Below are 14,464 nucleotides of genomic sequence, written 5' to 3'. Positions count from 1 at the left end.
GCATCTTGCTGGGATCTAGCTTAGTATGGCTTCCTTAATGTGCTTTAACTGTTAACTTATGGCTTGCTTCATTTCATTTACCTATTTGGTTTGTAAACCATTTTTAAAAAGCTTGCTGTGAAGAAATAAAGGCAAATATTTGCCATCTGTCGCCTTCCTGGGTTGTTACAAACTGGCTAGAACTTTGTAACACTTGGTAACCAAAAGGTTTTCCAAAGGAAAAAAAATCTGCATTCGTGGTAAAACAAGGAATTTTCTAAGGAAGAACTATCAAAATATTTTCACTTCTACAAAATGATCATGTTTTCCTATCCTTATGAGGACATTAGTCCTCACAAAGGGTTCAATGCACACACACACACACACAACCAGAATAATTGTACATTCGAGCGTGTCACTAAACTCACTGTAACGGGCTGACACAGCAGTATCAAGAGATCCATTTCGCGTCTCTCATCCTTTACTCATTCATAATTAAACAAGTGTAAATCTAGCAGGCCTTCATTCTGTCTGTGGAGACGGCCTCTCATTCCTGAAAACCTTCACCCAGAGCTACAGTCACAATCTGCTTTGATTGGCCACCAGTCTCTCTGTCAATGCACACTGTTTCCTGATTGGTGCATTTCTCAGAATCTCTGAACTCCAGCTGCTTTCTAACACCACTAATAAGGACATTTTTAGCTCTAGCGTACTAAGTGATGTCTCATGCCTGTTCAAATAGATCAATGATATTAAAAAAGCAAAGAAAGAGAAATTTGAATTAGCATTTGAATCAGAATTTGAATATGAATCTGAGACTGGTACTGGATCAGGCTGCCCCTCGGTGATCGCACCTCGGTAGTTTTGCAAGTAAAATAAAACATTCAAAAAAGCATTGTGGAGGAGCGTATTGTATACTTATTTAACATACGTACAAATGTTCAAACGTTTCAGGAGCCACAAAAGCACAAGGTTGGAGTAATTCTTAAGAAACATACTTTCTCTCAAGAAGAGAAGCTAAAAAAGCTCTTTTTGTTGTTGTTGTTGATGTGCTTTAACATGTTTAAATTCAAAGTTAGTCAAAAGTTCCGAAAAGACTCACCTACAATTTTATATCTGTAGCAGACAAGGAAATAGATTTTGACAGTAACCCTCCAAATGCTGCCTCCCAGTGACTACACATCATGAAATTCTGTTTTCTGACAATCAGATTCAAATGAGCACATGGCCGTGCTGATGTTGTCTGTGAGAACTCAATATTGACTCTTTTATTGAACCAGTAATGTGAATAATTCACTCAGAATTAGTAGTGGTAGTAGTAGTAGTGTTTTGCGTTTGTGCTCCTGCAGGGAGGAAGTGGAGTGAAAGCATGTTTCAATTAAATATTGAAATAAATATAAATAAATAAATGTGTAATGATTCAGTCTTTTACTTGAAATGACACTCTGGGTTACAGAGGGTCAGAAATTGTGCAATTGTGTGTGATGAATCTCTGATATCATGCATTTTTAATAAGTCTGTGTGTGTGTGTGTGTGTGTGTTTATATGTCAGGAAGGAGAGCAGTGCATGTGTGGGACAGGACATCTCACAAACTGCTTTAATTTTCCAAATAAAACAGGAAATTTCTTAACAATCGCTGCCTCTCTTGCTCTCAGTAATCAGGAGAGGTCAGGGGAGAGGTCAGCTTCATGACATCACAGCAAGCCTTTACTAACCAAACACACTGCTCTAACTCTACTGGACTCCCGGGCATCTCAAGTGTAAATAAGCTTTACTCTAAAGCAAGAAACAGTGGCACACACACTAGATCTGCCCCTGTCAACCACAAGTGCTATTATTGTGAAATGGAAGTGTGTAGGAGCAACAACTGTGCATCGGGAACTTCATGAAATGGGTTTCCATGGCTGAGCATCTACACACAAGCCTAAGATCACTATGCACAATGCCAAGCCTCAGCTGATGTGGTGGAGTGATGAATCATGCTTCACTACCTAGCAGTCAGATGGACAAATCTGTGTTTGGCAGAGGCCAGGAGAATGTGATCTACCGAAGTACATAGTGCCAACAGTAAAGTTTAGTAGAGGAGGAATAATGGTCTGAGGCTGTTTTTCAGGGTTTGGGGTTAGTTCCTGTCAGCATACAAAGAAATTTTAGATAATTATATGCTTCCAACTTTGTAGCAACAGTTCAAGGAAGGCTCTAATAAGCTCATATCGGTGTGAGGGACCGGTGTCCACATACTTTTGGCCACATGGTGCACACTCACACATACGTATATACACACATAGGGTTTGAAATCTCTGACATCACAATGATTTAATTGGAGCATGATTTAAGGAAACAATTTATGTTATGTGTCATTTCAATACAGTTTCACTCAATTCAACTACTGTGGTAAAATACAATAGTTATTTTTGAAAATGCACTGAATAAACAAACGTAACTGGAGGAACTATTTATACAGTAGTGCAACATAGATATCAAACTTTTTTTTATAGTTAAATAAAACATTTTAAATTTAAAATAAATTCTAAGTTAAATATTTTAAAACAATTCTGAGCATATACTCTATTAAATATTATTACAATAAATTACAAATCAAAGTAGAAGTATCATTACGTGTACATTACAGGTAAAGTAGATGATTTCATGTTGTGTCTTCTGCCTTTGTCTGTTCTACCAGTATGTGAAACTGTCAAATAAATAACTTAAAGAAGTCTTGGCCCATGCAGTGCACCTGCATGCAGACCCACAACCATTCAGTGCAAAAGGTGCCATATGCAAATGAAATAATATTCAGAATACAGCTGTTATGTCAATGTATGACCAGATCTAAATGAAATATTGTAATGAATTTATATATGTATATCTTTTATCTAGAACTATTTAGCCAGAACTAGGGACATCTTCCCACATAATTGGGTTTATTTACCCCTTAAAATACCAGCCTTATTACATACTAAGTCTTATTATTCAGTAACTACAGGGACTTCAATGCAAACTGGCTGGGCTATTCTTAGGTTATAGAAGTGTGTAATAAGTCTTTGGTGGTGGGCCCTGGTCATTTAAAAGGTTAAAATGTAAAAGGCAAAACTCATCTGAAATCTCAGAGATGCATATTTTCTCTGAGAACAACGGCCAGGTATTTAGTTGCTCTACCTGGAAAAGGCTGGAGAGATCCTTTCTATTGACTCTATGACTAATCAAACTCTATGTTTAATCGTGTTACATGAACACATACAAGTATCAGCCATATTACATATCCTGGGCCATTATATCAATACAAGGGATTTCCTCAGTGTGTGTATAATCTGAAGATGACAGCATGCATGTGTGCATGTATGTGTGTGGAGGGAATACACACTAATCGCATACCACTGACTGTAATCCCAGCAGATTACTCACTCTCACTGCACAGACGCTCATAGACACACAGACTATATTCTCAGCTAATAGAATTGCTTGATTAAGTGAAACTGTAAAATAATCTGTTTTAATGCATGGAACCTAGTGCACACTGAATTGAAGTATGAGAACCAAGAACATGAATCAAATGAATCAAATCACCTAATTACATGACTCTATTGAACTCTACTGAATATTCATGGGAAATGGCCAATGTGTATGTTGTTAAGGAAGGAAATCATAATAAATATGTAGTAAACTTGCCAAAATGCCCACATCTAATCAGGAACCAAGGAAGCAGGAAAAAGGTAGAAAGTAGGTATGTCAACATAGCACAGATGTGTGTGTGTGTGTGTGTGTGTGTGTGTGTGTGTGTGTGTGTGTGTGTGTGTGTGTTTTAATTTTGAGGAATTTAGTTCAGTGGAAAGCGTGAAAGATTCTCACATTACTGGTGAAATTAGATTTCAGCAACAGCAAAGACGCTTATGAGCTACTTTCACTGCACGGCTGACTGAAATCCATGCAGATAGACAGAGTTCTTCTTCTCAGCTTATCTCTTCTTCCTCTCCTCCCTCTTTCTCTCACTCAAATTCAGTGCTGCTCTGCTGCTAGTCTGTACTTTCATAAATATTTTATTAAAACAACCAAATCAATACGCTATCAATACTACTCACTCACCTCACATGAACAGACACACACACATACACACAGAAATAGAGTAAGAGAGGGAGGAATGGAGAGGAAGAACAGCTTTATTCATTGCTGTCAAATCAAAATTTTAATAAATAAGATTTTTTGTTCATATGTAGTAGTGTATATTAAAAGTTAAGAACATTTCCTTCTCCTTTGATTTTACCACAAGGTTTTGTTACGACAGTGACAATATGTCAAATTAGGTTTAGAAAAAAGAAATGTTCCAGATGGTGCAGGCAAATCGACCAATCCTAGGAAAGCACAGACTAAACAATCTGAATCCATTATCAGCCAATCACAACACCACTTTTGTGAACACAGATTTAAGGAACTAACACACACACACACACACACACACACACAAACACATACATTATGTGCAAGAAAGAAAATTAGAGGAAAAACAAAGAAAAGAGCAGCAAAAATGTGCACACTCTCACACACATGGGACTATGTTCTGGGAAAATCTCATGGCTGATAAATACAGCTGTGTTGTAACTGTGTGTGTATGTGTGTGTCTAAGTTTCCAATGCAGACTAAAAAGCCAAATCATTCTCTAGCAGTCCAGTATTCTCCAGGCAGGCGGCCGTGTTCTGGGAGTTTGCTCATGCCAGACAGCGGAGAATAAAAACGCTGCAATGACGGAGCCAAACAGAGAGACAGAGTGAAAAGATAGTGTGAAAAGAGTGAAAAGCAACAGTACACGTGAACCTGAGCCACAGGTATGTGTGTCAACCAGGGATGCACTCTACACACTCTGGAGTGGAACGATCCATTCATCATCCCGCTCAGGGGTGTCAGCTGGCAGGCAAAATGAATGGTATTTCCCTCACATTGAAGCCATCTCTATTAAACACAGTGAAGTGCACTGCTGCAGAGTCAGCCTGAAACACAGACAGATGCACACTAGGCCTGCACAGTCTGGACAAACTACTAGTACTGCAATTATATTGTACTATTCTGACTGTGATACAGGGCCCTTAAAAATGTGTTCATTGTGTTAGGAAATAAAATGTCAAACCGAGTGGCATTTATTTAAACAGGTCATTTTGATACTGTCATTTTCTTGGCAGCGCATTCTTTCAAAAGGCAGTCTGTGTGTTTTGGATCATTATCCTTTGATCAATTCATTTCCAGACGTCTGCAGGTTTGCATCCAAAATGTCTTTGTACACTTCTGAGTTTATGATCCCATCAATGAATATAAGCTCACTGGACCACTGTAAGAAAAACAGCACCAGACTTTGTTCTTTCCACCTCTGTGCTTTACAGTTCCCTTCTAGTTTGTATGGAATTCTTCTCCTAGATTTCTCCACACAAAGATCAGTTTGATACTGAGCTAAAAGTGTTTTGCTCTTCAACAAATCTCACTTTGTTAAACATTTATGAAGTTCATTAAAGGGCCCATATGCTAGCTTTTTCTTACATTTTAATTTTCACTCTTATAACTTTTTGGACTACTTTTGGTCCACTTCTAACATTTGTGTGTTTTTTTTTTTAAACCAGAAATGGTCATGAATCATTTTCACTACCTCATTTTTGCTTACAGTTAAAGAGGCTGTTTTTGTTACTGTGCCTTTAAAAAAACACTATGTAATTTATTTGTTAAAGATGTAGCCTTACTGAGTATGGAGAAAAGAGACCACACTAGAATATGGTGTGTGTGAGCCGTTGAAGCAATCATTTAAAAGTCAGAGGTACTAGGATGGATTTGGCAGGAGTTTTTCAGACCACATCATATGTCTTTACGTATTATCATCACACAGGCTCGAAAAGAAGGTCCAGCTCGATGTTTAGGTCTCAAATGCAAATTCAACATTATACTGATGACAATATGATGACAATAGTAAATAATTCACTCATATCCCTGGAAGACACGTCCTTTACCGAGTTTTGACTCCATTCTCTTCGAATACTGTTTCAACATACTTGCAAAAGTCAGATTGCTTATAATGACCATTTTTGACCATACACAAATATCTTTATTCATCAGAACACACAGAAACTGTCAACTGTGATTGGTCAACATGCTCACAGCATCCAGTGAAAACACTATGATTGGTTAAAGGCTCATTTGCATATAGCTGCCTTCTGCAATATCTTTACTGCACAGGGCAATATCACGATAATGATGAACAAATGATACACTGTGCAGTCCTAACACACATACACACATACACCAGCACACAAAAACCTGACAGTCAGTAAAAGCACTAAAGAAAAGCACTGCACTCCTATTGCAGCTGCCTGAAAAGAAGCTGCACTAAAGAAAAGAAGCAGTGAAAAGAGACGATCATTACCATTATCTCTTTAATTCTAAAGGACTAAGCAGATCTAACAGGCTGTGGACACATCAGTTCTAAATCAGGCTCCAGGAGAGGAGGACAGGTGTGTGTGAGGAAGCTGGAATGTACGTGTACGTGAGGTGAGTGAACGAGCACAAAAATATTCCTGCTTTCTCTCACACACAAACAAGTGCAGATCTGTAAATAGGAAACACAGAAAAGTGTGTAATGTGAAGCTTGAAGGAAAGAAAGAGAAGAAGCTTTACTGTGCCAGCTATACTTTACAACTTTTCAGACTCATAAACTCATTAATCCAGAAAGAGAGAGAGAGAGAGGGAGAGAGAGAGAGAGAGAGAGAGAGGGAGAGAGAGAGAGAGAGAGTTTATGTTTGGGAAAGTGGCTGAAGAAAAGAAGCTCTCATTATGAAGAAACACCTACTGTTTCATACTCTGCAGCCAGTGAAAGGCATGTACAGTCATATCCAAAACACTCCAAATTATATTTTGTTGATTTTCTAAATGAAAGTAAGTTGACACATCCTCTACAGGGAACAAATTAAATATTCTTCTTTTAGTACTCAATTTCTACGTATTGAGAACAAAACAAAGTATAAAAAATAAAATGCCCTAATTTTTGCACAGGCCACGTTTATTGGTTTTTTTTCCCCTCAATATATTAACATCAGCAAATAACAGTAATTGTGAATTAAATGTGCAGAAGTGTGTTCTCTGTAGAGGATGTGTATTTTTGCAACATCAGGTAAATTTCTCCAGGGGTGCTCAAACTTTTGCAAACAACTGGTCGTCTATAAATGGTCAAAGGTCATTTTGGCGTGTTTGAGGCCAGGGTGGGGGCTATTTCCTTTCATTGTATACATACCTTTCCACCCCACTGTATACAAAATGTGAACTCAAAGGATAAAAAACTAAACGTCGGCTATAAGACAATACCTCCCCCACCTTCTGTGTGCATGTGTGTGTGTTTTGGCTGTTGGCCTGTACATCTGTGGACATATACTGTCAGAAAAAAAAGTACTGTGCAGGTACATTTTTGATTCATCAAAGTACAATATAAATGTATGCTCCAAAGGTATGACAATGGCTTTACGGTCAAACTGTGTACTTTAAATATGTCTATCCCAGGTAAAAGGTACATATTTGTACATTTTTATAACAGTGTTTCAAAACAGAAAAATACAATGAAAAGCCTGGAGTCAAGATAGAGTGTGGAGTCAATACAGCTTAGAAAATATAATTGTAAGGGAAAAAGGCATAATTATGTTCCCTAACCAAAGGTACTGAAGACGTAACCTTAATTGTACCACCCCAGCGACAAGAGGGGTACTGCGCCAGTGATGTTTTAGTACCTTTTTTTTGTACCTGTCAGGCTTGTGATTGGGCTGTTTTAAACTTGCTGTCTTAACCAAACCTCATCTCAAACATGGTAACTTTATAGGACAGTGGTTCCCAATCTTGGTCCTGGAGTACACCCTGTACCTTTAAGTGTTTCCCTTCTCCCAACACACCTGCTCCAACACCTGCTCCAAATAATGAGCTCATTAACAAGCCCTTCATGACCTGAAGTGGGTGTGTTAGGGCAGGAAAATACTAAAATATGCAGGGCAGGGGGGTAATCCAGGATGAAGTTGGGATCCTGTGCTACAGGAGAAAGAAAAACTGTTCTTGACTTTAAAGAAATGGTTGGGCAAGAAATTTAATTTAATAATTTTCCACTTCCACCAGATTGAGTCGGTCAGCCAAGACATGTTTGGTGTCCAGTTTTTGCTTCTTTAGTTTAGACTTCAACATGTCAATGTGTTTAGGGCACAGTATGACAATACAGGGCATTTGATTCAAAGTGTTTTTTGCCGTATGATATAGAAAGAAAGTCCATTATGAATTCCAAGTTATGTTGACAAGTATTTAAGTTGTGCATGTATTATGATACATACATTTTACATTTTAATTATGTTTTACTTTTTATATTTTATTTTGGTCTGATCATCAGGAAATATTCACATAATTTATAGGCACTTGATATTTTGAAAAAAAAAAAAGAAGAGTTATGAGGTTTTGATGAGAGAGCAATGTTATGATGGTATTGAGTGCTGTATAAACATTAGCATCAGTCAGCTAAATTATCCCAGTGGGACTAACATCTTTCCTCTATGACTGCATCGTCTGCTCAGGCTTGTCCATCCTGAATCAGAGGTCTCTGGGATTGTTTACTGTGGTCTGCTGTGCTCACAGTACACTGTGAGAAGGTAGAGGAGAAGCACAGGCTGAATACTGATCTGTCCTTCTCTCTCACGCACACACACGCGGATGTGTGGTAGATGGAGCTGAAGGCTCCTGTGGAGAGCTGTTTATGTGCGTGAGACAGACCCTTAGAAACCACCATAGCAACGCTAATACTCTTTAAAGCTCACAAAACATCCTAAGGACGACCTGAATTCTAACTATTAGAGGTTTTAAACTGCTCAGAACAACAAAACAGCCTTAAGCTGCATTTGTTTCCCACATGAAAGAGATTTAGCTTACAGCAAACTGCCAAACTGCATTCTTATTCATCTAATGCTAATAACAAATACTTCATATTCACAGTATATATGTATATATAACGAGCACATTCAATAAAATAAGCTCTACATTCAGCCCTGGTTCATGTTGGCTTGCTTTGACTGTCACTTCTACACAATCTCAAAGGTCATACCTGGTAGATGGCGTTATATAGTAGAGGTGCGTGCCTCAGTCTCCTTAGAGCAGCTGAAGTCAAATCCCATAACACACTCTGCCTCACGCACACACTCTCCTCCAAACTCAAAAGCACGGCCTCCATAATTCATGCACACATGCACGCACACACAGGTGCTGTGGACAGGTAATCCCTCTCCAGTCCAGGTGTGTACGAACAGGTATTGGTCCTCAGGCACCGCTGCATGTGCTCTCTTCTTCTTTCATGTTCTTCATCCCTCCTTCCTCTCTTCTAAATGCCCCTCGGGAGAACGATTAAGCCTCTGTGTCACTTTGTCCTGTGCTTCAGTCCCTCTAGACTCTCCCTCTCTCCCTCAGTCTGATTGCAAGGCTGAATTCCCAGAGTAACAGCTCCCAACACAAACATTCCCACATTCGAAAAGTACCAGCTCTGTCTCCCCCCGCCTCCTCTGTTTGAATGTTGGTTTTAAAGCCACAGTTCCACAGTAGAGCCTCCAGGGGCTCACAGCTCTATACAATGGCCAAAGAGGAGAACACTTCCTCTGGACCGAAGCACTGCTCACTACTGTCCCTGGCTGGACTTCCTTGAGCATGGATTCAGCTCAGTGAGCTACACCTCCCTGGACCACTCAGGAGGGCCTCGTCTGTCCCAGCACAGACTGAAAATGTCACTGGACACCTTCCACGTGTATCATTGTTTTTAGCTTGGTGACATACCTTTTTTATTTTATTTTTATAAAGGTCAGTAGGTCATGCTCAGTGTCTGAGGTCACTAGCACTGGAGCTACAAGGCTAACATAGCTAACAAGTAATGGAACCCACCTGTTAGCATCATGTTCATTTTCCGTCTGTTTTTATAGATAACAGTATGTGGTACAGTGTCAGAAACCTCGTAAGTAAGGCTATATGAGATAACAACTTAACACAGTTTGAAGCAATTGGGTGAATATCTAGGAAAGTAGTTTTGCATTATGCTAACTATTAGCTGCATTAGCCTTGTAGCTCCAGTGCAAACTTCAAACACCAAACATGTGTTGGATGATCAACTAAATTTGAAGTAAGATAAAGAGTTTGTGCATTTGATTTTTTGCCTAATTATTGTCATATTTCATTTTAATTTTTTCCCTGACATCTACTTATAATGTTTAATCTCTCTTAATCCTATAGACTTTTATTTTTTCTATGCTTCTAAGACTGATGTATGCCAGTGATGTTCAGTTCTGGCTGTATCATGTTTCATTCAAAAAGCAGTTCACATTGAAACACTCCTTATAACCAGTGTGGGGGGCGAAGCTAAACTGCTCTAGGCTGAACACATGCGTATATGTAAATGTGTTGTTTTTGATAACAAAAACAGTGAATTCAAAGCTAGCTGCATATGGATTGAGGAGTTAACTTTAATGATGTTTACATACTATATTAAATTAACCCCTTAAATGCCCAGGGCCTGTGAGTGGGCCAAAAATTTTATTACACTTCTATAACCTAAGAATAGCTCAACCAGTTTGCACTGAAATCCCAGTAGTTACTGAATAATAAGCCTTAGTATGTAATAACCCTGGGACTTTAAGGAGTTAAAAAAGTAAGCAAACTTCCATTTTCCATGATATGGACCCTTTAACGCAAATATTAGGAATAAACGGAGACACTCTCCAGAATGGACATCAGTTGCAGAAAATAGACAGAGTAATTTAGCTGACACTGACACATAACCTTCAGTGTAATGTTTCACTAAACAGTCACAATGTATTTAACTCTAATATGAGGTTGGTATAACAACACATATTTTAGTGCAGTGTCAATAAGTCACATAGAATGTGCAGTGACGTATAAACATGCTGGACATTTAAGTACAATCTATGGTTTTACATCTAATTTCATACAGCGTTCTGTTGAGAAAATGGCAGTAATTCCTCAGTGCATATGCAGTTCGCAAAAGTCAGCTCCCAGATCATTTCAACCACTTTTTATTCTAAGCGCACTACACATTTTCTGTTGCTGCAATCCAGCAGAAACCTTCAATCAATGAGGCTGGCTAGAACCGGCAAAACTCTGCACCCTAATTAAAAGCACTTCCTGTCAGGAGAGAGATTCATAGCGCATATTGATGCTGTGGTCACATATAACGACGCTGAACTCGACCTTGCATACTTCATCAAAATCACTCAGGGCAAGAACCTAGATGACCCTCTGATATAGATCGCAGTCGAGCAAGAAACCAAGAGCAGGAAGTGGCCAGAGACTGTGACATATCTTACTCCACAGTGATGATACAAGAAAGCAAAGGAAGCACAGTGCGGGAAATACACTAGTACAAAAAAGTCAGAAATGCATATCGCTGTTGTCAGAACAAAACCTCGTACCTCCAAAATGGTAACTTTACAAGAGAAGGAAAAAACATGCTTTGCTTTTAATGTAAGTCAAGGAACCAGACTTTTTCCCCCATGTCATTTTTGGCAATTTCTTTTGGTCCATTCAGCATGAAATTTACACACAATGTAAAGGGCAACAGGTTTTTCAAATAATGTCAAAAACTGAAACATGTTTAACTATTAATGTACAAGCCTAAAATGGACAAATTAGCTGAATAATCTATCTTGCTTCCTAGCTGTCACTACTTGGTAGCTCCCAACTGATGACAAACAGACCGCAAGCTGAAATAAACAATCATTAGTCAGCCCTGCCCTCTAAACATGCTATTAACAAACGTTAAATAAACGGACATTACTCTCAACTGCCCTCTAAACATATTCTAGCCCCAGTCAGAACTTTTGCTCTTTTTGTATGACATGCGATGTGTCTTAATAAATGCATTTTCTGCTTTCTAGTATTTATGTGAATTCGCTTCAACCCAACTGAGGAAAATCATCCAATTAACCTTCTGTTTGTTGAGATGAACATATATGATTGTAAAAACTAAGCTGTAAAAAATGAAAAAAGTCAGCCCAGCTTAAAACTATGCATCAACTTATTACATTGAGACTTTTGAATAAATAAATAAAAAAAAATACACTGTGAAAAAGATTTGTCCTTTTAAAAGAAAGTAAAGTTCAGTGGGTGTCTTAAAATTGTAAGCTCACTGAATATCAGATAATACATTTACACAACAGAATATAAGACATTATTGTTGTTCATTTACTATTTGATGTTCAATTTATACAAAATTTTAAGTCAGGCACAAATAAATTAGGTTAAACTGCAAAATGTGGATATCTCTGCTCTGTTTTGCTAAGTATTTTATGTATTTTGAGCACTGAGGCAGATTGTGTTGGATTAACTATTAAATGTAATTATTAAATGAACACTTAAAACCAATATTTTTCATGTTCTTTGTTCAGGTAACAAAAGTGCTACATAGTTCAACAAATTTAAGTAGAAAATAATGGAGATCACCTCAAATAATTTTGATCAGTCAATTATGTAATAACTGTGACAGGCCTAGAGTCAGTGTGCACTTTGATTGATTTCTAAGTGGACAGCTGCTGGCTACAGCTCAAAACTGTAGCAGAACAAACACACACACACACACACACACACACACACACACACACACTGCAGTATGTCTCTATTTTACTCTCAAATTCAGTGACTCTAGACGCAGACCCTGTGTCTAGCCTATATGAGCTGCTGCAGCTGGAAGTTAATGAGAGCCACTGGTGCTCAGGCACAGCGCAGTACCATGGACGGCTTACAGAGCTGCTAATACTGCAACAGAGCTATTCACTGTGATTTCCAACCATTCAAGATTTTAATGCCTATTGATTCATATGCTGGCACCTTTCACATGACCATCAGAGCACTACAATAGTGTGGAACAGGTACTTACCTATGCAGGAAACCAGGCGTAAAGGTGCATGGAGGAGAGGAAAGGAAGGAAGGAGGGAGGTGGAAGGGGAGGGGTATGAGGGGGAGAGAGAAAGAGAGAACAGACAGATTAGCTGAGCATATCTGACAACAGACTTTAAAGCAATGTTTGAAGCGTACTGCTTACTGTTTACGTATATCACTGCCATAAATGTTGAGATTTTACCCCAACCTAAAAATGCTTATTCACACTCATTTAAGCCCTTAAACTGTAATAAACATCCAGCTGCACACATTTCTCTCATTATCATAACCACCTACCTTACACTACATGCCAATAAAGTATATGTAGAGCTGCAGATCACTTATATGTGTTTGCTAAACATTTCATTCCAAATCTGTAGGCATTACTATGGAGTTTGTTCTCCCTTTTGCTCCACTCCTCTGGGAAGGCTTTTCACTAGATTTTGGAATCTAACTGTGTGAATTTGCTTCCATTCATCTACAAGAACATTAGCAAGGCCAGGCACTAATGCTGGGTGGTAAGGCCAGGCTCATGGTCAGCGTACCAATTCATCTAAAAGATGTTTGATAGGCCAGAGGTGAGGGCTCTGTGCAGGCCAGTCAAGTTCTTACACACTCCAGCAAACCATGTCTTCACAAACCTTGCTTTGTGCACAGAGGCACAGTCATACTAAATCAGGATAGGGCCTTCCCCAAACTGTTGCCAAAAAAGCTGAAAGCTCACAATTCTCTAGAAATTTAATAAGATTTCCCAAAATTTGAAAAACAGCCATTATTCCTCCTCCGCTAAATGTTAAAGATGGCAGTATGCATGTAGACAGGTGGCATTCTCCTTGCATTTGCTGTCAAACTGCCAGAGGGTGAAGCATGATTTGTCACTCCAGACAAGTGTTTTCACTGCTTCAGAGCCCAATGGTGGTGTGCTTTACATTGCTCCGGTCAAATTTTGGCATTGTAAATGGTGATCTTAGGTTTTGTGCAGCTTCTTGGCCATGATACCCAATCAGTGAAGTTTGTGATGAACAGCAGTTTGGAACTGCTGCATGCTACATGGTACAACAGTCAGACGTTCTGTGAGCTTGTGTAGTTGACCTGTTAGCAATAGGTGTGACTAAACAGCCGATCCGACTAGTTAGAAGGGGTGTCCACATACTTTTGGTCATGTAGTGTAGTAGTTTCATAGTAGTTGCAGAGTAAAAAGATTAATAACTGAAAAATAAACCATGAATTTAAGGGCTCAAAAATGAATCAATGAATGAACGAATTAATAAAAACAAAAACAGATAATAGCAGCTGAATAATACATAAAATATATATATCGTAGCTCCATGATAGGCAACACTTAAGTGCCCTTAATGCTTAACAGTGTCTATGACAATAGTGAATTCATCTGACTACAGTATTGTTCTGAATGCTGACCTAAAGTGGAATGCTCTCAAATTCCTTCCCCTTCATTTCCTATGGGCTATAAATTTCACTCACTGTTGTTTGTAAGTGTAAAGTGTGAGTGTGAGAGTGTGTATGTGTGTGAGAAAGATGGAGAAGTTCAAATATTTGGAA

The 14,464-nt window shown here is 38.6% G+C and overlaps 1 protein-coding gene across 9 annotated transcripts in view; it reads right to left on the bottom strand.

Moving 5' to 3' along the window:
* frmd4a (FERM domain containing 4A) overlaps positions 1 to 14,464 on the bottom strand; it is a 177,207-nt gene that overhangs the window by 67,446 nt on the left and 95,297 nt on the right. For 2 of the 9 annotated variants that reach the window (XM_036584819.1, XM_036584815.1), the window contains exon 1: positions 9,075 to 9,505. The exons of 5 other annotated variants lie outside the window; for them this stretch is intronic. In XM_036584819.1, the coding sequence (XP_036440712.1) occupies positions 9,075 to 9,200 (126 nt within the window). In that variant the 5' untranslated portion in view covers positions 9,201 to 9,505. Of the gene's footprint in view, positions 1 to 9,074; positions 9,508 to 14,464 lie in introns of those variants that run through there. 2 more of the 9 variants (XM_036584820.1, XM_036584816.1) reach the window with 2 other exon arrangements.

The sequence above is a fragment of the Colossoma macropomum genome, unplaced genomic scaffold, assembly GCF_904425465.1.
Source record: "Colossoma macropomum unplaced genomic scaffold, Colossoma_macropomum, whole genome shotgun sequence".
Lineage (NCBI taxonomy): Eukaryota > Metazoa > Chordata > Actinopteri > Characiformes > Serrasalmidae > Colossoma > Colossoma macropomum.
This window is presented reverse-complemented; position numbering and strand designations above follow the sequence as displayed.